Raw genomic sequence first — 27,352 nt, 5'->3', positions numbered from 1 at the left:
ATCGTGGTATTTTAAACATTTCTATTGCACAAGTTAAAAAACTAAAACAATAAATGAGTAACTGAAGGTTTTGGTTTACATGTATTTTGTCTGATGTAATGAAACACTGAGTGATTCTGCTAAGCAACAATTTGATTATTTTATTTATTTTATAAGATGCAGATGGATCTGTTACTACATATGTAATTTTTTGGACTTGGTGCAGATCATTTGGCCTCTTTGGAGCTTTTTATGGATCAGAAACTCACATTGGTCTGAAAAGGCTCATGGTAACACCTTATTATAACTTTTCATCAATCGTCATCATTTATTTATTTTCCTAAACACTCATTCAGTTGCATGGCGGCTTTAGCGTATCCCATCTGTCAGAGGGCAAGTGCAGGGAACAGCCCGCACATATAGCCAATCTATCGCAGGGCTTAACACTTAAAGACAACACAACCATTCACACTCACATTTACAGCCAATTTAACCCAAAGAGAGCCCGCGCAGACATAAAGATCCCAGCCAGCCATTGGATTCGAACCCAGGACAACTGTGGCGCTCTAATTTATTTTGAATTAACAGTGATTTATTGCTGACAAAAAATGAAATTATGAAGTAATTTTTAACTGTCAAATTTATTTATTTGTATTGTTGCTATAAGCAAGAAAACTGACTTTCGTAATACTTGATTTAAAGAGCTTGTAAATAGGCAGATGTGGTGACAGCGGCATAAATCAAACAGCTGTCTGTTTTCACTCACTAGTTATTTTTATTCTTGCTTGTTGTTTATTTGCATTTATTTAGTCCTTTTGTTAGATTTGGGCACTGAAACTACTCGGTCAGAGTGCGTAGGAAAAGATTGTGCTTTTGGCTAAAAGAGGAAGAGTTAGAAATGAGGCCAGTCTCACTATTGCTGCATCACACTATTATTAAAAGACGACATCTCTGTTTTGAGACATCAGCAGTTTGGTGTAAACAACAGTATTTGGCAGCGTGTGTGTGCAAACAGGCTCACTGTGCTAATATCATCAGAGTGGAATTAATATTGTCTTATTATTGATGAGAAGATAGACAAGTTTTACCCAAACAACAACAAATTGCATCAATAAAAATGTAATATCACATACGTAATAATTACTAAACATTTCTATTTATCTTTTTTTATGGTTTGTAAAAGATTATTTACTAGTTTCACTATGATTTCCTAGTTAATTAGAAATCGTGTAAGATTATTTGACCTAACCTGTTTATGCGTAATTTGCACATGCACAAGATAAACTCAACTGTATACAGTATATACACTCCCACGGAGTGAGTGGAGTAAATGACTGTGTGAAGACTGAGCTCCTCTCAGTCTAATCCCTGGGTGAATGGTGTGCTGTGTGCCAGGCATTCCTCTGTGTCTTTCCAAGGCTTTCTGGGGATTAGACCCCACTTACTTGCAGGGGCCGCAGGGTGGGATCAAAGCTGGCTGAGCTTTTTGGGTTCAGGGTGATAGCAGTGGAACGGTGAGCCTGCGCTCAGGTGGACTCGCAGGGAGGCACCGGGGAACACGACACCGCGGCTGAGACGTGAGACGGTGACACAGGTTGCACGCACCTGGTGGGGGGTCAAACCTATTCTAATCTGGAACTGTTGTAAACACCGCTCTGGTGATTGATGGCTGGCCCGCAGGAGGTAAGACTTTAACCCCTGCAATAATGCAGGCATGCCAGGCCGCGGCTCACCGGGGTTACACAAATGCACAAACAAGAGATTCAAACGGTCGTTTTCCCATTTCTCCTGCAGTTTGCGCAGCATAAAGAGCCTTTCATGAGGAAGATATAAATGAAACATGTATGCGACAGACTGCACGGCAATCTGGACTTCATTCTCCAGATCTCTCGCGCAGCAGCGCAGGCTTTACGGTGGCTAAACTTACATCCAGGAAAACAGAAGACAGACAAAACAAACACGACGGCTGATCTGCAACGGCCTCAGAACACCCCGCGAGATCTGTACGGCTCACGACCTTTGCCCCCTTCAAAAAAGTTAGGAGGTTTTTATTTAATCCATTTAGGAACTACACAGAGGAAGGAGAGGAAGTCTTTATTATGACAATACAATGTGCAAAGCATTTGAACTATCAACATAGCCCGCAGCAAGACAAATACACAGAGATGGTAAAGAGTTCTGGTCTTTTATCAGAGATAAAAACGGAACAAATTTAAAAGGTTAATATGATGAGGCCCTCTAGGCTGACCTAAAATAAACTGTACATCCTTGAGTATACTCAGCTACTAAAGGGAAATTAGTGGAAACTAGGGCTGCATGTGCAGTACCTCAGAGACAAAAACCACAAACAACAGAAGAAAACACACGCACGGTGCGTGAAAGGATGAGACTAATTATTGCGTGTAGGAATTTCAAAAACTAACCTATGTATAGCCAAAGTTATCTGCAGCATCTCAATCCTGACGACAAACACGTACGGCATGTTTTGGAAACTCCCTGTAAAATAAACAAAATGACCTTCACAGGATTTTACAACCCCACAGATAAGAATAATCACTGCAGGCACGCGTTGGCAAACAAAAATTTGTTTTTTGTGTGTGCACGCCACTTAAGCTGCAACGAGTTATTCCGATGTTGTGTTCCTTCTCTTTTTCTATCAGTACAGACAGGGGCTAAAACCCGTCGTGCACCCTCTGTACTCGCCACACAGATGTTCTTTTGCATCTGCACAATCTGTCTCTCCTCTGAGCAAAACCAACCCCCACACCCACTTCTATAAAAACCCACTGATGACACCTCAGGTCTGCTCATTGTTACTCCACCATCACGTCCTGTCTCATGTCTGCTTGATGTGACAGACGGGAATAAAGTGGGCCCTCATGGGGGCAAGTTTGTTTGTGTTCTGCACCATTGGTGATAAGTGCGCGTGCTCTGTGAGCTCTACAAAGGAATGATAAGCTAAAGAGGGCCATCCAGAGCAGATAGTGGAGAGGACAAAAGGACAGACGCAGGGGAGATCTCTTTTATTTTATACTTTGTTTCTAGAGATGTCCTGAAGCTGCAGATCGAAAGAGAAATGTTCCAATTTATTGCAGGTATTGGGACGAGGATGTTTGAGAATGGTGTATGTTCTTCTATCATGAAGTATCACAGCTACTCTACTATGAAGTGAGTACAGCAGCAGTGGACAGTGTAAAAGTTAGTTTGGGGAAATGAAACGCACCCAAAAATGAAAATTAACAGTTTTACTTGAGAGTATTTCATCCTTCAAAGACAGATTTATTAACTGCTGAATGACCTACGGTGCAAGGTGTGGAGCAGATGTAGGGATTTAGGTTTTGTGCTCACTTTTTGGCCTCGTCACAGCAGTGGGGGCTGCTGGATAACTCAGTCCAGGAAAACTCTCAGTATTCCTACATTAATGTTATTTTTCATCCAACTCTTTCTCTCAGTGCCTCGGTTTGCCAAGCCAGAAAAGCTGCTATGTGACAGAGTGTTTCAAAGTTAATGTGACAGCCATCCTCCTTTGCTCTTGGTGGTACGGACGCAGCTGGAAGTTTGTGCCGGAGACACGAGAAAACTGCAGGGAAACATGAAAAAGGTGTAAAGATCAGAGTGGAGATGAGTAAAGGAAACAGGGGGAGGAAGATGAGCCGCTCCTATTCATAGTGTTCTCACTCCCTTCATCCTCAACCTGTTTGCCATCACACTAGAATGAGGGTCTTATCTCTGAAAAGCACTTGAATACAACATGCCCACAGAGAGGGCCGACTGTGTGAAGACACACACACACCAGGATGAAAGCAGCCGTGCCAGGGAGTGGAAGCAGATTACAGGATCACAGATCAAACTGTGGGAGAACCATCTCGGCCTTTACAGCACTTTAAGAAACAACAGGCCAAACTCGAAGCCGACAGTGCCGAGCCATCAGTCACACTGCTCCTGCCAGCTAATAAATCACACCGTGTGATCAGTGCTTCAGGTCAACAGGGGTCGTCTGACCCCGTGGGGACTCCAGCGGGGACTGCGGTGGACTCGGCCCTTATCTCAGCAGTGCATTACAAAGGAACACAAGCTCTCCTTCATACTCCTCCCTGCTGGCATTCACAAAGTTTTTCATCAACAGCCTTCCTGCACTCCCTCACACCCACGCTGTGAGAAACTGCTGATCGAAGAAGGGAAAAAAACTTCAACTGCTTCAGAAACATTAGTGCCTCTAAAAACTACGGCTGCAAAGCCCTGATTCTTCAGTCCATGAACAACAAAGAAAGTTTTCCTGTCTCTGTGCCGATATTAATACAATTATAGCTTAAGCAAATCATCAGTCTAGAGAAGAAGAAGAAGTTAGAGAAGTCTTTAAAAGAAAGCCAGATTAGTAGATATTAATATTTGAGAAGTCTGATCAGCGCATATTTGTTATTTTAACTTATAAATACGACCAAACTAGAATCAGAACTGCTCTTTTTTTAAAGCAAAACAAATAAACAAACAAACCTAGACTCAAATCTAGCACTAACTGAAACTTAAATTAATCAAATCTGTTATTGCAGCTTGCCTCACGCACATGTTTACTGACACTTTGAATGTCTACAAGACTGTGAGTCAAGTTCTGTGTTTTCAATGTAATATTTATTCTGACTTTTCTAAATCTGCACCTGCCACAAGCCCTAACTACAAAAAATACTTTAAAAAAAACCTAAAACTAACACAGAAACGAATAAAAACAAAATATTTTCAAACAAACTGATACGAGCAAATCTACCATGAAAGCTAACTGAAACTAAACCAAATTAAAAACAGGAAGTAACAACGAAATAAAAAGAACCAATTTGAAAATACAAAACTATAAGAACTCTGGTGACAGCCAGGAAATGCTCCAGTGCTCCTGCAACCGTTTAGGAAGAAACGGGTTATTAGACAGTGTCAGGAAGAAAAAGAGGATTAGAGATGTATTTGAAAAACATAAAGATAAATGTGAATTGAAATGTGAATAAATGTGAAAAGTGAATTTAAAAAAGCCAAAATACAGTACTTTGTACCTATAGTTACTCTATAAGTAAGTAAAAGTTTATTTCACAGACGAATGCCCTGAATCCTCCCTTAGTTATGCTGCAATAGATGTAGGCTGCCGGGGGATTCCCATGATGCATTGAGTTTTTCCTTTCCAGTCACCTTTCTCACTCACTATATATTAATAGACTTCTCTGTATTGAATCATATCTGTTATTAACCTCTGTCTCTCTTCCACAGCATGTCTTTTATCCTGTCTTCCTTCTCTCACCCCAACCGGTCGCAGCAGATGGCCGCCCCTCCCTGAGCCTGGTTCTGCCGGAGGTTTCTTCCTGTTAAAACGGAGTTTTTCCTTCCCACTGTCGCCAAAGTGCTTGCTCATAGGGGGTCATATGATTGTTGGGCTTTTCTCTGTATCTATGAAGCGCCTTGAGGCGACATTTGTTGTGATTTGGCGCTATATAAATAAAATTGAATTGAATTGAATTGAATTGAAAGTGCTTCACAAATAAAGTAATAAAACAAAAGCAAAACACAATACAATCAGAAACGCATTGTAATAGAGCATTGCATTTAAGCCCTGGTCTAATTAAAAGTCCTTAGCTGTCTGCCAGAGGCAGTCTGTCCACAGTCTAGGTGCAACAGCATGGAAAGACGAGTTCTGCAGTGGGTGTGGAGGAACACTAAAAGGTTTTGATTCGATGACCTCAGCCTACGAGGTTATCGAATAATGCATCAGTTATGAAAAAAAATGTAAATGGGGAATGCTTGGTTATTTATAAACGTATTCAGTTCAAGCTTTCAGTTAATGGGCTAATCAGAACTTCAGAACAAATGCACATGCTGTAAACTTACTGCATTTTGCATGTATTTAATCATTAATAAGTCAGATCTTACATCAGATAGTAAATCTGCAATGACGCTCAGAGCTGTGTTGGGATTTGGGGGCACATGCACAGGCCACAAATCCCAAATTACAGCCTTGTATACCAGCGCAGTCTGTTTAGGTGGTAACAGCATCACTCATCTGGACTGAATAAAATGATTAATTTCAATATTTCATGATATTGTTTGGCATTTTTTTTATCACATCTAGTACTCATCAGCAGGGTATTAATCATCATGAACGCAGCTTTGTTATTTCAGTGATTATAACATCATTGCTCCAGCGTAAACGTGATTTAGAGACAATTGGTAACATTTTGACAGTCGGGTGAAGATAAAGTTTCATTACCGAGTTCCAGACAGTCGCGAGGGAGAAGTCGCGCAGGGTCTATAAAAGACTTATGATATTAGGGGTCTTTTGTGACTTTCACAGCTAAATCAAGTACAGGTGAAGCCCTCAGCGGTCAGTGCGGTGTAATTCGTCAGAGCGGTCCCGGTCACAGCAGCTGTCTCAGCGTGCCGAGCTCCCAGCTCCAGAGATTTAACACTCCTCCTTCACAGGGAGCAGAGTGTTCTGACACATACGTACTTAGATAAAACATCTGGCTTGTCTAATATGTCTCCCGTATGAGTGTGTGTATGTTTCCAGTGCGCACCACTCACATACATTTTCACTTTGTTTCTAGAATGAAAATGTGTGTAACTATGATCAGATCTCTCAAAACGCTTGATGCTCCAGTGAATAAGGATCAATGTGTCCCACTGTCTTACATGAAGCCTGTGGGACTTCAAGATAAGGAAAGAGTGTGTCTGAAGAAAACAAGAGTGAAGACGGAGGGATTTAAATCCAGAACACTGCTGTCTTGAAGGAACATAGCGGTCAACCACAACCGTCGACACCTCCCATGAACTCTTACTCATGCTCTATTCTCTGCAAATTTATCATCTTTAATTGATTTATAAAAGTTCTTATTGAAGATTAAGCTCCACCATCTGCTCACGATACATGAGGGCTAATTGTGCTGACTTAGTGGGCTGTTTCTGTTTTATCTACAGAGTGTTAAACTACTTATGAAACCTATAAAAATCACAAGGGCAAAGCAGGTTTTAGAACTCATTATACGCCCATCTCCATCAAACCACACAACAGACCACTATAAAAAAGTATTTCAGTTTAAGGTTTTATGTCAGCTTCAGAATTACACATGACATCACTGAGCGGTGAGATAACAAGACTTCACACAAGTGGAAAATTAAAGTCACTTTAAACTGTTTTTGCACTCAAGACCTCATCCCTGTTTCTGCAGAGTTATGAGGGTGATTCAGGGCTGATTTCATAACAGCAAAAGTTTAGTGATAAACTTTCTTTATGTGAACCGCCCGAGTCATGAAAACTAAAGCTCTGTGTCTCCAGGACCTTCGTGCAACCACTGAGATTTATGGTAAGCACTGTACTGGTAGAATTGGTGCAACAGGTATATAGATTTCTAGGCAAACCCTTGAAGCAGAGGTGTCAGATATATGGCCTAAGCTCCAAACTGGCTGACTTAGATGGGTTGGCAAAATGTGAAAATTATAAAGGGACTTTTCACAGCATTTAGTGCTTAAGAGTGGATCACATCCCAACTGAGGAGCCATCGTAATCATTTTTACTGCCAAAAACATCACCTTCGGCCCGCTTTACAAAATAAGTACAACACACCACAAAAAAAAAACTATAAATCATGTGGTTTTTCATCCTAAATATATCAGTGGATTATTTGATATTTTATTCAATGTGGTTCCACTTTGTTTTTTTAAAAAAGGAAATTTTCTTTGAATTAACAGAACATGTCATCTTTTTATTCAATTACATAAAGAACATCTTGGCCTAATGTGAAAACACTGAGGGATATTTTTCAGTTTTAGAAACTGAATTCATGTAATGTGCACACTTTCATAAAGTACTTAAATTTCTTTACAATAACAAAAAGGTTTTCTTTATAGGCTGTCTGTAGTTTATTTCAGCACCCCTGACTTAAAGGGTCTAAACTTAATAAACGAGTATGTTGCTTTCAAAGCCAAATATAAACTTTGTTTTGATCTGCCTCAATCTTTGTGGCTCTAACACAGCTACACATGACAGCTGGGAAAACGATTAACATGACCGTTTTCTAATTTGTCGCCACCATGACTAACATTAAGCACACATACTAAAAGCTCAGAGTCAGACTGTTGTTATTGCCTATAAAAGCTGACTCTTGATAGTTTTTTCAACAATGTCACGCTTTTTCTGCTTTTGCTGCTGCAATAATTTATAAGACATAAACATACATGTGAGTATTTTGGGCAATTCGAACAAACAATCCAGTCCTGCTACTTTCCCAGTGAGGACAGTCCCACGGGGTAAGATCACAAACATTTTCAAATATGGAAAAGGAATGGAGCGGCATTCGTGCAGTGTGTTTCTAATCTACCCTGCAAGACACGTTCACCCCTTCGCCTTTTCGGACTTGCTATATCTCAAATCCACAGAATACGGCTAATTTAGAATTAGCAATTAAACTCACAAGCATATCTTCTGACAACTGTACCCCAAATCAATTTTACACCAACTCGAGGGGTCACAGTCTAAAACCAGAAAGTATTTTTCGCTATGATCAACTTCCAGCACCAATATCACAGGATACATCGCAACTGAAACAGCAAAACTGCACTGATTTCCCATTATTCAGGTTCTCATACTGTCAGTGTATACTGCTGTCCTGTTTCCACACTCACATTGTGAAGAACGGTGATGATGTACAATCATCTGACCTAACACTTCTCTTTTCTACAGTACAGAAAAACAGTGTGCAGTCTCTATCTAATGAATTGAATCCTATGCAATGAATCTAGTCCTCTGGGAGCCTATTTCTCATATCATTTTTGCATTCAATATTATGCAAAATCAACACTTTTTATCACCCAACTTTTATTCGAACAGCGTTAGTCAAGATGCTGATGATTTCCCTGCATGGCACCTGACATTGATCTTTCAGCCACTTCCACAGAGGAGGGCAGCTGCTTGCTGCTGACAGAAGCTGCCTCAGCCTTGACTAAGAACCTCTTGAAAAGCTCCAGCAAACTCAGCTGCGCTTTTGGAACAAATAGCGAATTGGCAGCAGCTCAGGCTAAGGTTGCTGCACTGTCAGGTGCAGCCAGAGAAAAGGAATTCCAGCTTGGCAAAAAAAACTGCTGCTCTGATGGATGAAAGATCCTCAGCAATGTTTGTAATTCATCTCCCAGCGTGCCCTCTCCCATCCCCGAGCAGCCCAGGGAGTGTGTGAGGCCTCCATTGCAAATTACACATCCCCAGTGAAAGTATTAGTGTGATGTATCTCTGGCAGCTATCCACGCTGGCCGCAGATTTCAGCCTGACAGTGTAGATGAAGAGGAAACAGGGGAACAAAGGACTGTTAGTAACAAAGAGCGCACTCAATTCTTCCTGGATATCTCAGTCAATCATCCTCCTTAAGGTTGAGGCACTAGTTGGCTTTAATCATTCTTTTGATTTACTGATACTGTGGGACAGAAAGAGATACATTGTACTCCCAAAGCATGGCCAGCGAACTACATAAAGCTCTGAAGTGACTCAGAAACCTAAGACAGAGACTGAATGAGTATGTCAAGATATTTCCTATCACAGTTCCTATCACTGCCTTTTAAGGAACAACACATGCCATTATTCCACCGAAGAGCACAAACACTTCACCCCTTAATTCTCCATCCTTTCGCCTCTTCGGCGTCCTTGTGGCTACCCGCCTGCACCCATGGGGTAGTGGTGTGTGGACTGTTAGAGGGTCAGACAGAGCATACAAAGACAAGTCAGCCACAAATCTAATTTTATACTTTTTTGTATTTAGTTCAACAACATTATGAAAAGATAAATGACCTCAAAAGAACATTGTGGTTATGGCTCGTATAGAGAGCATGAATGTTGCTCATCGTGGTCAATGCTCAAGTCTGTTCTTTGTCCTTTTAACAGCACCACAAACAGGCCTTTCCACTTAAGAAAAACTCTCTTTACCCTCTTCTCCCAGTGTCCCTTATAATAGCTTTCCTTCATCTGGCTTAAAAAAAAACAGTGCCATCCCATTTCTTTGCAAGTGTCAACAAGAGAGGAAGAAAAACACATCCTCTTTTCCGTTCTCTCTCTTGCTGCTTTTTCCTACCTGGCAGCACTCGGGGAAACGTGTCCCACTGGAGCTATGCCATCCTTTCACCAGTAAAGTCATTCTCATTTTACACACTCATCTCTTTCTTCATGATAGAGCGAGGGAATAGATTATCCCCCACCACCACTTCCACTGCCACCATCATGAGCGAGGCCAGTTCAGAGGGAGGGGGTCAGAGCTGAGCTCAGACTTTCAGGACAAACTGTAATTCTCCACTTTGTCTTGGGGTCGAGGACCCATCTGGCTGCAGATTTAGTAACACCGCTTCAATGGAGCTCTGTTTACTTGAGTAGCTCGGTTTACACAGGCAAAGTGAAGGGTTCATATAAAAAGCATTAACTGAGAATAATCCTTTTGGTCTTTTGTAAATACGATGTAATAGAGGGGGATGTCCAAAGAGGGTAACCACTCTGAAAAGGCTCAGAGAGGCCAATTTGTGTACTGGAAGTGGCTCGGTACCAGATCCTCTGAACTAGACAGCCATGGTGTCTGATATCTGATAGCACACAATTTCAGATAGGAACTGAAAGTATCCAGACAATGTATACAAATTAAAAACACACACAGAAACACAATGAGCATCCAAAGAGTGTTCACAGCAGCACTAAACCTTTACTGTTCTCTCTTATTTTTGTTGTATAACATGTAAAATGAGAAGCATATGCCATTTGCTAGACATTTTTATCCAAACTACATTATGACCTCAGGCATATTTCAGTATTTGTGGCCCCTGTGAGGCGTGAACCTGAAAGCCAGATTTATAGAGGGGTTACACAGCAAAGCGACAGCCTATGAACACAGAATATAAAGAAACATGTAACATATGTACTGTACAAAATGAGCGGCAGCTAATAATTGTTTCCATGACTGATTCATCTGGGACTTAATTAATTACTTACGCTATAAAACCTTAAAATATAGTGAAAATATTTGATCGTGTGCTTGTTACAATTTTCCTCCTTCTTTCCCGAGCAATAAAAGCAAAAATGTTGGATTTATTGCCACCAGGAAAGATGAAACCGTTTTCTACTTTCAGGAACAAGCAGGCCGTTTTAATGCAGCCTACACCTTTGGCTGCACCCTGACCTCAAGAACTGAATCTAATTCTGTTTTCACACTTTCTGTTCTTGAAAACAGTTTGTCCATCCAAGTAGGGAAGTAAAGCATGTGTATTAAAAGGAATGCAGCTTGTTGTAGGTCAGAAGTTCGTGTAAACAGCTTGTTTGTGTGTTGTGTGTTCCCCCCAACAGGTCTACAGATCTTTTAAAGCTCTAAAGATAATGAGGAAAAGATATTTCCCCACTCAAACAGTGCCCTGACCCCAGTGGTGAGGACAGTACATGCTGCGGCCTGTGTGATATCCCAGAAAACAGGGTCGTGTTCTCTGAGATATAACAGTACCGTACCACTGGGTATTGTACACGTAAACAATAAACAGCACCATGACTATGATCTCACAGATCTATACTTATGTAACCTTGTTTATGCAAACACACATTGCAAAAACTGAACTTTGTCTAGTGAGTCAGGCATATCCTACCATAGACTGTACACAAAGATGGATGTCGTTGATATTTTGGCTGTTGCCACTGGAATTTCCTGCAAGGGACAGACCTGACTGAAACAGCTGTGAACATTCAAGGAGTGGAGACTGAGATCGAGATTGTATTAGTCTGCAGATACCTGGGTGTCCATCTCAATAACCAGTTAGACCGGCCACAAATCCAGATGTGGGATCAATAAAGTCTTTTCTCATCTGGATCCGACTTCTCTGAAATGGAAAAAAAATGAGCGCTCAAACAATAGCGCCTTTCCTGGAGCATACCCTGCTGTATCATCCTTTTTTACTCCAATGAGGACCATAAGTTACAAAATATCATCATGTTGTATTTAACAAAACCTAAAAATAACACCTGGTCTTCTAGACATCTGTACCACCTCATCACTGACATCCTTTTCATGCAGTGGTAGGAAGCTACTGAAAGCTAAAAAAAAAAGCTTAAATAAGATCATCCATAGCAATGATAACACAAACCGAAGTGACAAAAGGCTCAGCAGTCTTCTTTTCTGAAACACACACCCACATAGCAAATCCTCTGCTTGCTTTGCTATAATTAAAGCACACAGTACCACACATCTAGTGAAGCTTAGAGTGAATGTTAAATCATATATCCATTTTTAAATCCACATTAACACAGACTGTTACTACTGTTACAGTTAAATCGTGGTTACAGTTATTTCCCAGTAATTTGATGACTGTCGCGTCTGGCTGCCAGCCAAGCTGTCTCCACAAAGCTGACTGGGCGGGGTCTCACGGGGCCACAGCCGATCACCATCAGGTGACATGGAGCCCTTTAGGAAGAAAACATGGAGGGCAGCCAAGAGAAATAAAAGGGCCATGACATCATCTTATTTCCTTTGTCCTACAGTCAGCGAATGTAGGCGATAGAGCTTAATCTAGCACAGCAGCAGTGATTTACAGCCCCATCATCCTATCCGTCATAAGGCACACATGCAACTGATATACAGAATGTATGTCTGCGGAAACAGATTGAGACAGTCAGCGTGTGTCTGTCCCAAACATATTCAGTGACTCAGTAAGTTCAGCTCCTTTTTTTTTTATGGTTTTTTTTGTTGTTTTCATGTTTGTTTGACCAGCACTTGACCACATTCATTTTTAGTGGACGTCACGCGCCTGTCTGCACATACGAGCCTCGAAATGTGTCTGAGCTGGAGAGAGCAGGTGGTTTTGATGCCTGTCTGCATGTGTGCAAGGCGTGAGTGCGTGTATGCTGCCAGGCCCTGGCTGCGAGCTCAGTGTGAGCGAGTGAGAGAGCCATAAACACCTGAGGAAGCAGGAACACACAGACATCCTCTCTCAACTGTATTTATGGTCTCAATTGAGACGGGGGAGGGGGGGGGGTCATTATGTGCAGCGCCGCTCTGCTCGTGGCAGGGGTCCAACGAAAACACCGGGGCTGTTAAAGCCCCCCTGGATGAGTCCCAGGGGGCAGTGGTGCGGACGGTATGCAGGCCTGGGTTTAAAGGTTCGGGGATACGTCCTGTTGTTAATGAGATCACCCTGCTGGGCCTCTCTGGCTCTGAGCCCCCGACACCGCTTCAGCAACCATATCATCAGTGCCACAACTTCTTACGCTAGCCACAAAAATAGGACTAAATATACTTCCTAAACAACGTGCACCCAGGAGGTCAATAAGGTAGGTGTGGTCAATTGAACAAGGACAAGGTCAGCGTAGATTTTCATTCTTTTTACTGAACAAAATATGCAGCTGACTGTAGAGGAGGTGTGGCCTCTTTACAAAACAATGCAAAGTGACATGCTCTAAAGTTGAGACAGACCTTTGAATGCATGACTTATGGAAACTTTGCTGCAAGGGACAACTATAGGTTTAGTAAACTGTATGTAAAGTAAGTTTATCTTAAAAAGCACACATCTTTAAACAAAGGTTATTCAGGGTGCAAGCAACAGTTTTGCCTTTAAACTCATCCACCTATCCATTTTCCTCATCACTTATCCAGCTTGGGGTTGCAGGGAGGAGTGAAGCGTATCCCAGCTTTCGTAGGGCGAGAGGCTGGGCACAGACTGGATGGATGGCCAGCTCATCACTGCTACATTAAATATGAGCCTGTAGCCTTTAGAGCTGCATATTTGTTCGTGGTTACTCATCCGGGTTTGGATATGTGTGCCTTCTTCAGAATATAATGGATGGCACGTGACCTGCGCTGTAAAGACAGCTTGCCAGCCATCTATAGTTTCACCTTTACATGTCTGATATTTGATATCTAGAGGCAAGTTCTGTTATCCTCTACTTTTTCCTCTCATAACCAGTGAAGTGAGGTAATTTCTTTTTGGTCAAGATGCCTGGCTCCTCGAGGAGAATGCCTGCTCCTCTGTCAGGTCTGACCTCTGAAAGCCAACCAGGCATGTCTCTAATTAGAACAACTGCTGGTGCAGTTCATCCAAACCTCGTCTCTCTCCTCGTCTTCAGTCCAGGACTAATCACAGCCATCAGCACCGCTCTTCTCATCCCCACTGAGCACCGTATCAACCACCATGAGCAAATGGAAATATACGCAGCGACCAGCTCAGAGCAGCGCTCAAAAGTCAGACGGGGGCAATGGCTTTTAAATCCTACGTGTTATTCAAGTGTGCAGCGTTTAGTGGCTACGAAACTGAGCCCGTACCAGAAGGGTTGGAGGGCAAGAGGCCATAAATGATGTCACCGCGGAGGATCTAAGTGATGTGGTGATCTGTTTGTGGTTTAGCAGTCGTGGGAGTGGGAGAATGTTTGGAGGTCTGCACCACAACACTCGAGGTTTTCTTATGTGGCGGTGTTGTAAATGTTTATGAATTTATAACGGTGACAAATGAGCAGCTAGATTATAAGGACTACTGGGAGTGTACGGAAACCGCAGACTGATGCAGCATAAAATACAAATACATCACTTAAAAGCGACTTTTTTATGCCGTGCTTTTATGTTCCTGTGGTCTGGATATCGCTATGCAGGGGGATGAGAGAAGAGCGAGGGGGAGACAAACTGGGTTTTACAGGTTTTACTGAGCGCAGCAAGAAAATGAAAGCGCCAAGTTGTGTGACTAATTTATTGTTGACATTTTCTTGCTCCTGCTTCTTAAACAGCAGTTTTTGTTTTCCTTATATAAAAATTAATCAAATATCTGTGGGATAGGTGTTCGGTCACAGAGCAAACGTAATTAAAAACATCATCTTAAGCCTCTTTGATTGATTTCTGATTGATTATCCATATTAGAGCGCCCATACTCAAAATCACCTTATCCCCTTTCACTCTGGAGGCCCTGTTACTGTGATCTGTTATTAAAACTTGACCTGTTTCCATTTTTTAAGCTCACCACATAAAATGAGCAAATTTCTGGTGCATCACATTTGTTAAGAGTTTCACATTTTTATAATAGGTCTGGTAATGTTTACTGAGTCATACAGAGACAAAGAGACTCTCAGCATGTAAAAACTCTCCCGAGACACCAACATTGTTTATTCTTGGCCTCACATTTCTGACTGTGGGTGTTTCTTCACTTCAGGGAGACGTTTTAAAAATATATTGCTTAGGGGCTTACAGAGTTAAAAAGATGGACTTTTTTTTCTATCATAACTTGCAGGCTATTATAAAAAATAGCTTGGAACGCAGATGCCTTGCAAAATCTGCAAGAATATAATGAATGAATATAACCCCTAAAAAACAGAGAAACTAAAAGCAATATCTGGCAAATATGAAGCTGAATAAAAAGGGACGTCAAATATTCAGGATTTTATGCATTAGTTTACAGATGATTTAAAGCAAGTCCATAACAGTCAGTGAGGGTATCAGCTTTGAGCGTGCTGCAGGCAGCAGTTGGGGCCCTGAACTCATCACAGCTGTATGGAACCAGCAGTATCCCGAGCGTACCTGCTCCATCAATGCTGCCATTGTCTAAGCGCTGACATCAAACGTTTCATTACCTCCTCAGAGCCTACCTAAGCACAGTAGCACAGTGTTATACAGTACCTACATAATTCCACTCTATACCTGCAAGCTGAGAGATGGAGATATGTTGAAGGACGGGGTGGGGGTGTGTGGGGGGGTGGCAGACGGGGTTAATGCAGCTTTAATCACATCAGTCGCCAAGAGGATCAGAGATGAGAGCGAAAGGAGGCAGAGCCTACACCTCTGCTAGTGAAGAGGATTTAAAATGGGCAGGATTTTAAAGTTTGGCAATTTTTTTTCTACATGAGAAAAGCTCTGCTTCCAGTTCACTTGGTCTTATCTCAGCCACGCAAGGAGGAGAGCGTCGTTCTTCTCTCCGCTGCTGATTGTGCGACGCGTCAGGCTGTAAAGTGCCTGCATGTTTGTGGGTCACTCAGTCAGCACAGCGGTCCACTCACACTACGAGGTGAAGGGAAATGCCTCCGCTTTATCAGCGACAGAGGAACATCACAGCTGCTGAGACTTGTGTGTGTGTGTGTGTGTCTAGTTTGATTTTTTTTTCTTTGCACTGCTGACTCGGCCCACTTTATTTCTTTCAGACTGCAGGAAAAACTGTTTTCAATGTACTCCTGTGGGAAGTCTTGGGAAATAATAAATAAATCAGTAAGCAGAAGAGGCATTTCCAGTTCAGGAGCCAGAAACATAAAACTTAACTCAGATTCAAGGCTAAGTAAGTATGAAAGATTCAGTGCTGTGCATCTGCATTTCTTGAAGTTCACTGCCATCTTTTTTTTTTAGACTTACCAACAGACACGGGTCGTTAATGCAGCATAAAGTATTAAAATCAAACATGGTTCTTCATGCAGACGGGCTTTCACATAGATAAAACACTTAGATGATTAATATAATGCACAATAAATCCACCTAAAATAATATCCTGCCATTGTGTGCTTGTCTTTTTCGCCTTGTATCGAAACTTTTTTGTACGCAGAGGAAAAAAAAACAACAAGAGCATAGGAATTTATAATTATAATTCTCATGACTATTATTGTTACAGCCTGAAAGCATTTTGTTGTACTGTGTGTGTGTGTGTGTGTGTGTGTGTGTGTGTGTCTGTGTGTGTGTGTGTGTGTGTGTGTGTGTGTGTTCCGAGGGTGGTTTTCATGGAACATTTAAAAAATAAGCTGTAATAATATTATCAAAATTATCAGTGCATATTCTGGTTTAACTACTGAACCCCGCAACTGATTTAACTATAATTTTCTGGATTTTTTCCCCCACAAACCTTGAGCAAATACCAGCACACCGTTACATAAGGAGAAGACAGCATGGAAGGAAAGACAGGCAGGACGTGAGGAAAGAAAAAAGACCTCCCTACTCTGTTTGGTTTTGTTATTTAACTTGGCTGATTGGTCATTTTTGCAGGTATATATGTGTTTGCTTAAAAGGTATACATGCTCATTAATCAACAGAAAAATAACTGTAAATGAGCCATACTTGTGGGCTAATTTTCATCTGACCAGTTCTTAAAACAGCAGCCAAAGAGTTGTTACTATTAATCACATACAGATAATACAAAGCAAGCTAATGATTGTGTTTTTCTTTCTACTTAATCACTTTTATGATAATTCCTCAGAGCCGAGCAGTGTCGGCTGAAAGGGGCTGGATGCCGAATCTCATCTGGAAGCCTCAGCCCAGTTTGCCTTAATGTCAGCTGCTTCCAATTTATGCTCAGCACTTGTGTGCTGGTCATTTACATAACAGCGAATGTCAGCTGCTGTGGCCTTTTCTGCACGTTGACTGCAGCCTGCCTCGCTACATTCAAGTGATTCATGCGTCTTCGTAGAGCTCATCTGCTGAGTGCATAAACGCTGATGCGGGGGTGAGTGCAGCTAAATCTGACATCAAGTCTGGGATTTTTCCTTTTTTTGTGAATGAACTGGAGCAAATAAAGGATAACATGTGTAACACCTGCTAAGGCGAACGCAGGGGATCTCTGCTTGATATGACTTTGATAGCACTCCACTGTGTGGTCTAACAGGAGTGGGAGTGTGTGGGGTGATAGTGCTGGTGGTGGGGGGCCTTTTGGTCACCTGCTCTTGCTCAGCCTCCTCCCCTCTGACCTCAGGCTGAAGTCCCTACACTCACAGCTCCAAAAAGCCTGCTGCCATTAAAGCTGCTAATCACAGCAAACAGCTGCATACAAATCCTCAACGCCTCGCTCTCCCACCCACACGTTGACTCTGGCAGGCAGATAGACGCATACACCGGCATCCACGCACTCCCACTCTTCCTCTGCTAATGGCAAGCTGCAGCCGACTGATGTTTAAAGCACGGGGTTTAGCGTGCGGGCTTGTGATAAGCCGCCCTGAGCTGTGAAAACACAGATTACATTTCTATGGCTTATTACGAGACAGCGGGCTTCTGCCTCCCAGCCACCTCATAATTGCAACCCAAAAACCACAGCCTCCGCTTGGCTGCAAGATACTGTTTGATGGGGACCCCCGTGGCAGAGCTTTGACAGCCGTGCTAATTCAAGTCTACATTCCCCCATATGCTGTGCTCCTCAGCGGCCTCCCCCCTGCGATAAGCCACAGCTATTTTTTGTTTTAAGGCCTTTCCTCAATAAATCAAATCAGGGTCAGTATATCAACGCCTGTCTCTTAGTGTCATTTCCACACTTTTCAGGCTCCATCAAAATTAGCAGATCGAGACCAAAAGCTCAAAATGTCAATGAATTTTACATCCATGGCTCCTGAGCGCACAGTCACCCCTCGTGGTATCAGTGCAACACTAGCATTTCAGATAATTATTACATTAGAGCCAGAGCTAATGTAATAATATTACTTTTGAGGGGTAAATTTGATATTCTAATACCACATAATTGCCTCTAAATTGGGTATAATTTCGATATTTGTGCTTGATGTAGCATATGTTGGGATATCCCAACTAAAAACAAGCATTTACTTACTTGGAATGGCAAAGCCAACCAGGCATACATTAAATCCCCGTTTCTGGCAGCCTATGAAAGTGCCTACATCTGTAAATACTTAGTCTTCTTTTTCTTTTTTCTTTCTCAAACTCAATCAGAGATAAAGACCATTGTGTTCCAGACCAAGAAGTAAGACAATATCTCCCATACCTCACAGAAAACAATTAGGACCCAGTAATTACACCATTGGACTGGTATTCAAGCCAAGTCCTGAGGTTGGGGTGAGGAAGGAAGAAAAAGACAGCAAATGTGAAAGGTGCCTGTCTAATGCAGTGTTATCTTACCCTGCCTGGACTCTGATGGGGTACGTTTGTGTATCCGTATGGGTGTGATGTAATGCTTTGCTTTTGGAGCCTCCTAATGCGACATGCCAAAAATCCTCATAAGCCTGCGTATGACTCGATGACAGCATGCATGATCTCTTCCCTTAATGAACTCTCATTTATTTGAGCCTGTAGATTTGAACACGCAAAGCCCAAAACTTAATTCGTTATCTTCACTACGGACCGAGCCGTTGATTTATACATGTTGACCTATCAGCTGGCAGGCCAAGGGGTGAGAACAGAGGAACACAAGAGAAAACAACTCTCTCATCCCTATTTAAAGCACAATCATATCGGTCACATTCCTCTCAGTGTTTGTTGTACTTTCCTGCATCTCAACCTAAACGTAGCCCCAGCCCCAGTCTTTTTGGTTTGGACATTGTTGAGATCTGCAGTAATGCAGACCGTCCTTGGGAGTCAGACATGGCTAGAGGCTTTTTGGGGTGGCCTGGTGGGAAAAGAAGGTTAAAAGCAGGGCAGTAAATGAGCGGATCACACACATTTTCCACAGTCTGTGAAAAGCAGACAAGCAGAGGAGTAAGAGTGATGTATAGCAAATAATAAAATTCCAAAAGTGATCCTTAAAGGTATATACATCCTGGTTGCTCTTTATGCGACTCAAATAAGATCAAAAGTAGTATGTTTTCCTAGAGTTGTTTTTTTAAAGCCTGAGTCTTTCAACTCAGTCCAACTAAAAGTTAAAAAGTGCTCACAGCCATCTGGAAACAGAGCCGCACGCAGGTATTAACAGCCTGGATTTGAAACGTGCACCTACTGAATTATTAGTGCAGCTTTAACTTCACTTGGCAACACTGTGGCAACAGCTTTAAGCACAATCCGGTCACCAGCTTTGCCCGTGTGGCAGGCTTGCATTTCTCCTTAGAGCGGGCGGACGAGGCAGACGGCAGCGGGGTATCAGGTTCTGTGCTGGCAAGGGGTTCTGCTCACGCGGCAAGAGCAGAACAAAGCACTGGTGGCCCTGGATAGGATCCATGGTGCCGGAGAGTAAAGGCCCTGTGAATGGGACCTGTCACTTCCACTCAGCGCCGCCTGTGATCTGAGCCACCCGGAACGAGGCTCAGATAAGTGGCTAATCCCGACATCCCCGTCGGCTCGACAGCCCCCTACTGCCATGACAACCGGAGGGGAATCTCCTCCAGCAACAACTTAATTGGATAATTTCCTCCCCGTTTCACTGTGTGTTCCTCTGCCTTTGTTGGGTAAAGTCTGCGTTGTCTGACTGTGAATGTGTTTTTTGACTTTGACAGTAGGGAGGGTGTGAAACAAGTGCGATATCCAAGGAGGGCTGGGGTGTGCAAGTGCAAGCAAGCAGCCGAAGCCACACTACAGCAGACTAGAGGCCACTTGGAGGTCTGAAAGCACCTGGGAGCAGTCATTAGTTACTACAGTTACTACAACAAATGCATTACCTATTAACTCCCTGTAGAAAATAATTTTCTGCCTACTTCTTAAATTACTTCAACATTATATTACACAGTTATTGTCATGTAATTAATAAAGTAACATTACAGCCCGCTTATACCCCATATCTGCACAAATTCCTCTCCTGATGAGAAAAACATAAACTAGAGCCGGCAGTTTACCATCGCGATGTTCCTTTACTAATCTATGCTCCTCAAAAGAAGACTGCCGCTGCTTTGTTTCCCATCTGAACTGAGGTCAAGTGTGTTGTTTTCTGACTTCTGAATGGAGGAACTGTAATGCATTCCAACACTGTTGCATACTGTGATCACCAAATTGCTTCAAGTGGGAATACTAGCCGTTTACTGAGTAAATAAATTAAACAGATTATTTTAAACCCACTTTATTGGACAAGATCAAGTGTTTACCATAATCAGTCTGAAAAAACCCCACTTTTTTCAGTTCACTGAGTTTCAGGTAGAAATTCTCCTTTTTTGTCTCAAAGTATAAGAGAGAAAAACAGCCTCTATTTTCGGCACTACAAAAGGCCATCGCATTAACCCTTTGTGCTGCACGGTCCACTAATTTATGTTACACCCATTAAGTCCTGGGTCCCAGCATAAAAAGATCACTCCACCCTTCTCCCCAGACTGCAGAAACCTGAGGACGGGTGCCAGGGGAAGTCATTATGAACTAGGAGTGTGTGTACGTGTGTGTGTGTGTGTGTGTGTGTGTGTGAGCAGCTACCGTGGTTTAAAAATGTAAACGGCGCTTGCATAGCTCTTTAGAGGATAAAAAACTCAGTTCAATCTGTCGCAGTAAAGAAGGAAGCCTTACTGGTGCGGCGACTCTTGGAATGAAGACATAAAAAGTGATTAATAAAGAGGTGGGATGTGGCTCACGCAGAAGAGGCTGGGGGATCTTATTTCTTAATTTCATTCAAAGAACAGAAGTAGCCTTATGTAAGCCTAATGGAAATCACTCATACAAGCATATTGGAAATGCAGGCTTTAAGACGGCGATGCAAAACAGAGGGACGTGAATGGTGGCGAGTCAAAGAGTCATAAAGAAGAAACTGGAGGCAGGTGAGTGGCGGTGGGGGGGTACTGACACGAGTTTTCAGTCCAAGATGGCGATTCTGTTCGATTCATTTCCGTCAGCTGTTGTATAACTGAAGTGTGTCTGCGTCCTCTGTCTTCACTCACCTTCTTCACAAGCAGCGCCGCTGAATCCCGGGCAGCATTTCCACTCCAGGGAAGTCACAGTCCGGTACACCACTTTATAGGAAGGTCTGACCACGGTCTTGTAGCTGAACGATAAACACAAAATCAAAAGCCGTTACGCACATGGGCGCACACACACACACGCGTGCGCGCACACACACACACATAACATTTTTAAAGGAAAATGAAAAGAAATCTCCTCTCTCTGGTAAAGTTAGATATTATCGTGGGGTTTTCAGTCTTTGTATTCGCACAGTCTCAATTAAATGATAAAAAGCAATTTCTAGGCAATGTGCCCCATCAGTAAGTGTCAGATTATATGAAAGCTTTTAGGTTTATCTCAATTAAAAGACAGCATATGGAGCAGCAGCGTGGCATCCTGAACTATGTTAAATATAGGAGAGCTATATGAATACCACTGCTAGCCTCATACCAACACTGAAGTGGCAAGCTTGTTTAACTTGTTTGCCCACAAATATGATTGAACTTAATATGATTTTTAATAGAGCATTAGCTCCAGTAACAAATTTTAAAGCTAATCCTCTAAGTGATTCAAACAGCATTCAAACAACAACTATTCTGCGATTTTAATCCCAGTATAATTAAAAAACAGAAAATAAACATTACACCAAGCTTTCTGCTTTGATAGCAGGCAACTGTTTTCTTCTTTTTAAAGTTGTAAACATGTGGCTCACTAAAGAGCCATGTGACCCACTCTATGTCTTTTCAAAGTGTTTATCTTCCAGGGAACTGGAACATTTTTGAGCAGAAACTTGCACGTCTTGAATACATTTCATGATGAGAGTTTTTCTACCCAGTTCAGATCATACGGTGCTGTATGCGGCCCATGAACTAAAAAATGTTTTGGTTTTTTAAAGGTTTCGTAAAAGCATTGTGAAACAGTAGCAGTACTGCTAAGATGCCTCTGCCTTCTCACCTGCCTCCTGCACATCCCTGTGGCCAGGGGCATGTCCGGTACACCCGCTGGAGGATTGTCCCATTCTGCACCTGGCAGGTCACAGTCTTAGTGACCGTATGAGGACACCAGTTCCTGCCGAAAGAAACAGAGTCAGAAATGTAGAATAAAACAACAGCAGGATTTCAACAGTTTGTTATTTTTAGACTCAATAAAAAGTCTGATTCTTAAACTAAACACAGGAGAACGAATTTCCAAAACACCTTCAAACGAGTGCTGTCACACTAAAAACACTGCGGTCATTCTGTCCTTCCATCCCCCCCTCAACTCCTTTGTTTGGGAACTTCCTCACCGTGTTCACTCGGTTTTAATCAGCCACAGAGTTCGCAGGACTGGGTTGTATTTGCACAGGGGTCTCTCCTCTATCAATACGCATGCATTTGTATAGGACCTTGGAGGAGCAGAAGTCCCTCAGGAGGGGATAAAGAGGAAGACAAAGTCTCATACAAAGATGAAGGTATTTAAGCATGGGTTAAAGCTGGGTCATGAGTTCACTCCCTTTAATGGAAGGCCTTCATAACTCATTGAGGAGAGCCTGCGATGAGATATCGACGATGCTAAGGTCAGAGGTTGAGATCTGATAGTGAGGATGAGAACGCTCCGCAGCTATTACATTCAGAGGAGTTCGACCTCCAGAAGCAAAATGCAAAATTTTATCAAAGTCTCAGTGAGACTGCTTAAAATTAAAGGAAGTGTGATTCATCTGAAGAGACTGTGAGCTAATTGGTTTAGTTTAATCCTCACCGAGAGCTCGGTGTCCCTTTTAAAGGGAGCAGATCTGTTCTTGATAGCACAGGCGCTATGAGAAACATTTTAGAGAAAGCCTTTAGCTTTCTTCTCTCTCTGCTACATATCAGAACAGGAAAAAACACACAACCGTTGGCTTTAATGTGAAGAGAACGCTCTCGGGCTGACGAGCGACCACATTATCAGAATGGTTTTATTAAGAATGATGTGTACAGACATCCTCATTACCTTCATGTGGCTGTAAGAGGAGCACGGAAACAATTACTAAAGCCTGTGTTTACAACATTATCAATAGATGCATAGGAAGGGAGCTCATGAAACTACACTTTTTTTTGTTCTGCTGCCAACGTGTGCAAGAGTGGGTGGGTGTTCCCACCAAAGTCTGTTTGTCAATATGGGAGACCATATGTTTGTGTGCACGAGAGACAGTTTACACTAAAGAAAAACCGCCAAAGGGAGAGGATGCGAAGCAGCCCTGAACCGGCTCCCATTAACCGTTCCCACATGTCGTGGTGGCCACACACACATACCTGAGCCAGAGCGCGGGAGCACCGCTGATAAATGTTTGTCTACAGCTGCAGCGACTTTCCCTTATCACATGACAACGTCTCTTTTATTATTGAGCGATCTTGATTGTTTCCATTCATGTAGCAAGTATTTAAGCCTGCAGACTGAAAGGACTTTGCATTATTTACCGCATCTGGAAAAAGCAAAGGAACCGCAGCAAAACGTAAGACATTATTTGAATTAATCATAGGGAAAGGAATTCTGCCGCCACATGTTATTCAAACACAGGCCCACCCTTCGTGTATCATAGCGTATCCATCAGCCATACATCTACTAGAATGACGGTGGATCTATATGATTACCCTATGATTGCTTTCCCTTGGTCCAGAAAAAATTGCTCTAATCACTGGTGGAAAATTTCAGACACTGAAGAAGCTGTGGTCAGGTAGAGCTGGGAGGAAGGGGGAGGGGATGAGGGGGTAGTAAACCCAACTCCTCCCCACCACTTATCTGCCAGACCCGACAGATAAACATCTGAGTTTCCCAGGCCGAGAAGAGGCTTCACCTGGGAACGGACAAGAGTCTCACCAGGGGGTACGAGGAGGGAAGGGGGCGCTGGATTTTATGGTCTCTTTGCATTGCTCTTAAGCAATTACCGAGGAGGAAATGCCGACCCTTCTTCCTTAAATGAGTGAAAGAACAAAAGCAGACAATTCATATAACATATAACAAGTGCGATGCAGCAAGACAAACACTTCCACTGCAGCAAGCAGATTTGGGGAGGCCTAACAATAACTGTGTTATTATCTATGCGTATGAGGGACGCAGGCTCTAAGTGCATTTAGTCTTTCAATCTCAAATGCTTTGTAGTCAACACCTTCCTCTTACTGGAGGCACCCTTGTTCTATGAAGTGTGAAACCCACCAGCACCATGCTGTTTCATTGGCAAAAACACCAAGCAGGCCCTCAGTGAGTATCAGGTCTCTAAGCACACATGGCACACTCTGAATGCTGGGCCCAAGCTAAATAAATCATCAACCATGTCTCACAGTCACATGTAGCCACAGCCAACCGTTAAGAGAAATCACAGCTTTGGCCCATCTGTTCCTCGACGCTGCCGACGCCAAGACAGTAAAATATTGGAGGGGAACAAAAAAAGTGCTGAATCCTTAAATGTATGCAAATGCTGACAGAAAGCTTGTGAACTCGCTTATATGCTGCGCTGTCGTTACCGCGTGTGCCCTCAATTCACCTTTTACGCTATGCAGTCCACATTTTCCCGTGTTCACACTATTGAGGCGGTTCGCCTACTTCAGCATACTGCACCGGGATGAAGAAGGTAGGGGTTAAGCCGTGTGAACAGACAAGTAGGCTGATGTGGGCAAAACGCTGATGGGACTCTGATTAAAAACACCACAGTAACTCCCTTTCCTCCACCCATTCATTCACGTATCGTAGGAGCCGGCCTGAATGTTCGGAGATATGTTTGAAATGCAAAAGGAATTCCTCTGGATTTCTATCTGTGGGAAAATACTCGAGCAGAACAAAGGACAAAAGACAGATGTGGCAAATAGCCAGACAAAGGAGAGGACGGGAAGGAGACGAGAAAAGAGGAGACAAAGGTCAACTTATCGCAGAGGTCATCCAAGGAAGCTTCCGGTGGGGACAGAGATGGCAATTATGAAGCAGTGTGGCTCCCGTGGGATTGAGAGGAGACATAAGATAAATATGGCACCACAACCAACGACAAAGAGGAAAACAGCAAGAACAAGTCGAGGTGAAATAAAAACAAACTTTGCAGCTCTAGAGTTATGGCCTGCAGGTTCAATGACAAACAAAATAAACAGGTTGTATTAAGTTTGTATTTGAACAATTGTTATACATTAATTCAGAGCATTACGGCTGCTGGGGTATTATATTGCAGGTTCAAAGCTGCCGCGGGCTTTCCATGCGCAGCGGACAGTGACGAGCATCAAAGCACCGAAGCGAGGCCTTAAAGGTCAGGGCTAAGTGACTCCTTACAGCAGCATGGAATAAACAAGGAAAGCTCTAATCTATCTTTGTCTCCTTTGAGCTTTCAGGTGCAGACACCTGTGAGCTTTCAGTCTGTGGCATCTTCAAGTGTTTGAACCTGGAAGTGAAAGAGGAATTCCACTCAAATGAAGGATTCACTCATACCACACCTACAGCGCCACGTATCCTGACTGCTCAGCGTGAATGGACCATCATGTCGAGCTGAGCTGCTCCACTGACCGTGAATGAGATGCTGACTTTATGGACTGCTCACCTGCAGTGCACAGGATGCAATATGGGGTCTGGTATTAGGCTCATACTAAGTATCAAATCTCTAAGACATCGGGAAACAAAATCGGCTCAAAGTTATGACATCAATGTCTTGTTTTGTCCAAAAACTGAAGCAACTCAGACTGCAAACACAGAAATGAGCAAATATTCAATCTGATAAGCAGGAATCCAACAATTTTTTTTCTCATTGTGGAGGATGAGCTGCCACAATTAGTTCTTTGTTTTAAGACTGATATTACACATGAAAATCTGTAAATCGTGAAGCAAAGAGTTCAAGATCCTGTCTTAAGAATCTCATATTTTGTCCAGTGACACGTCCAAAAACAGAAGATAAGACAGTGATGTAATACAGAAAAAGGCAACAAATTCAATTGAGTAATGTAATCAGCGGCCAGTGGATATTATTGGAGCTGAACAATTGGTGACTGCCTCTTGACATCCATCCAAATAATGGTTCCCTGTGCATATACATCATTTGAAGTTTCACAGCCATTCTGCTTGAAGCCATGCAGCTTCCTGGAATCTCAGTTGTCTTCATTCCCATGCTTAAAGTGAACATGGATATGGTCAAGATGGACGAGGAATGAGGACTGCCACAGGGCTCAGACTGCCTGTCAGACCATGACAAGTCCTCCGAGGGAGGATAAAGAACTGGGCGAGACAGGGACTAAAGAAGCATCTCCCTCAGTGACCCCACAGTTTACCGAGCTATGCAGTCATTAAGAGAGATGGTGAAGGAATGCTTTATCAGCTCTTTCACAGAGTGACTGCACCAGCAAAGAAAATACCCACAAGATGTTAATCCCCTTTGATTGTGCTAATCACTGTGTGAAGACAGTGCTGGTATTAGTGAAGGTTTCCCTTTCCCAGTGCACTAGCAGTCATATGCGTTTCCTTTTAAGCACCTGAACCCTAATGACAGGTTGCTTTCATCATCGAGGTTGATCTCTGAAATCACACCGCCGCTGTTACTGTTTGTTGACACCCAATAAACTGCTGCTTTCACCGATCAGGCCAGCCAGCCAGCAGGTGGACGTGTTGGAGACTTTCAGCTCCTCTCATGTCACCGCAAACCCGGTGACCTCTGAACAAGGTGGTTGACTCATGCCAACAGCAGCTTTCCCTCTTTCAGTCCTGCCTTTCCTGCACGGCCACTTACACTAACAGCAGCAAACTGACTGTAAACTCATCCCCCTCTGCTTTTTTTCCCCCAAAAACAAGCTCAGATTGCGCTGGAGTCCCAGCTGCTTGTGTTTTGCAAACATGTCCACGAACCTCTGGCTCTGAGTGGCAGGGGGAGCTGAGCAGAGAAGTGAAGCAGTGGA

General features: G+C 42.8%; 1 protein-coding gene across 2 annotated transcripts in view; it reads right to left on the bottom strand.

Annotated features, from left to right (window-relative positions):
* The window catches only part of emid1 (EMI domain containing 1), a 55,777-nt gene that overhangs the window by 27,001 nt on the left and 1,424 nt on the right, over positions 1 to 27,352 (bottom strand). For both annotated transcript variants that reach the window (XM_006784273.3, XM_035905215.2), the window contains 2 exons: positions 22,431 to 22,544; positions 21,476 to 21,579 (listed from right to left, as the gene is read on the bottom strand). In XM_006784273.3, the coding sequence (XP_006784336.1) occupies positions 21,476 to 21,579; positions 22,431 to 22,544 (218 nt within the window). The remainder of the gene's footprint in view (positions 1 to 21,475; positions 21,580 to 22,430; positions 22,545 to 27,352) is intronic.

The sequence above is a fragment of the Neolamprologus brichardi genome, chromosome 12 (genome assembly GCF_056152115.1).
Source record: "Neolamprologus brichardi isolate AB-2024 chromosome 12, ASM5615211v1, whole genome shotgun sequence".
NCBI classification, from domain to species: Eukaryota; Metazoa; Chordata; class Actinopteri; order Cichliformes; family Cichlidae; genus Neolamprologus; species Neolamprologus brichardi.
Note: the sequence above shows the minus strand (reverse complement) of the source record. Positions and strands in the feature narration are given on the sequence as shown.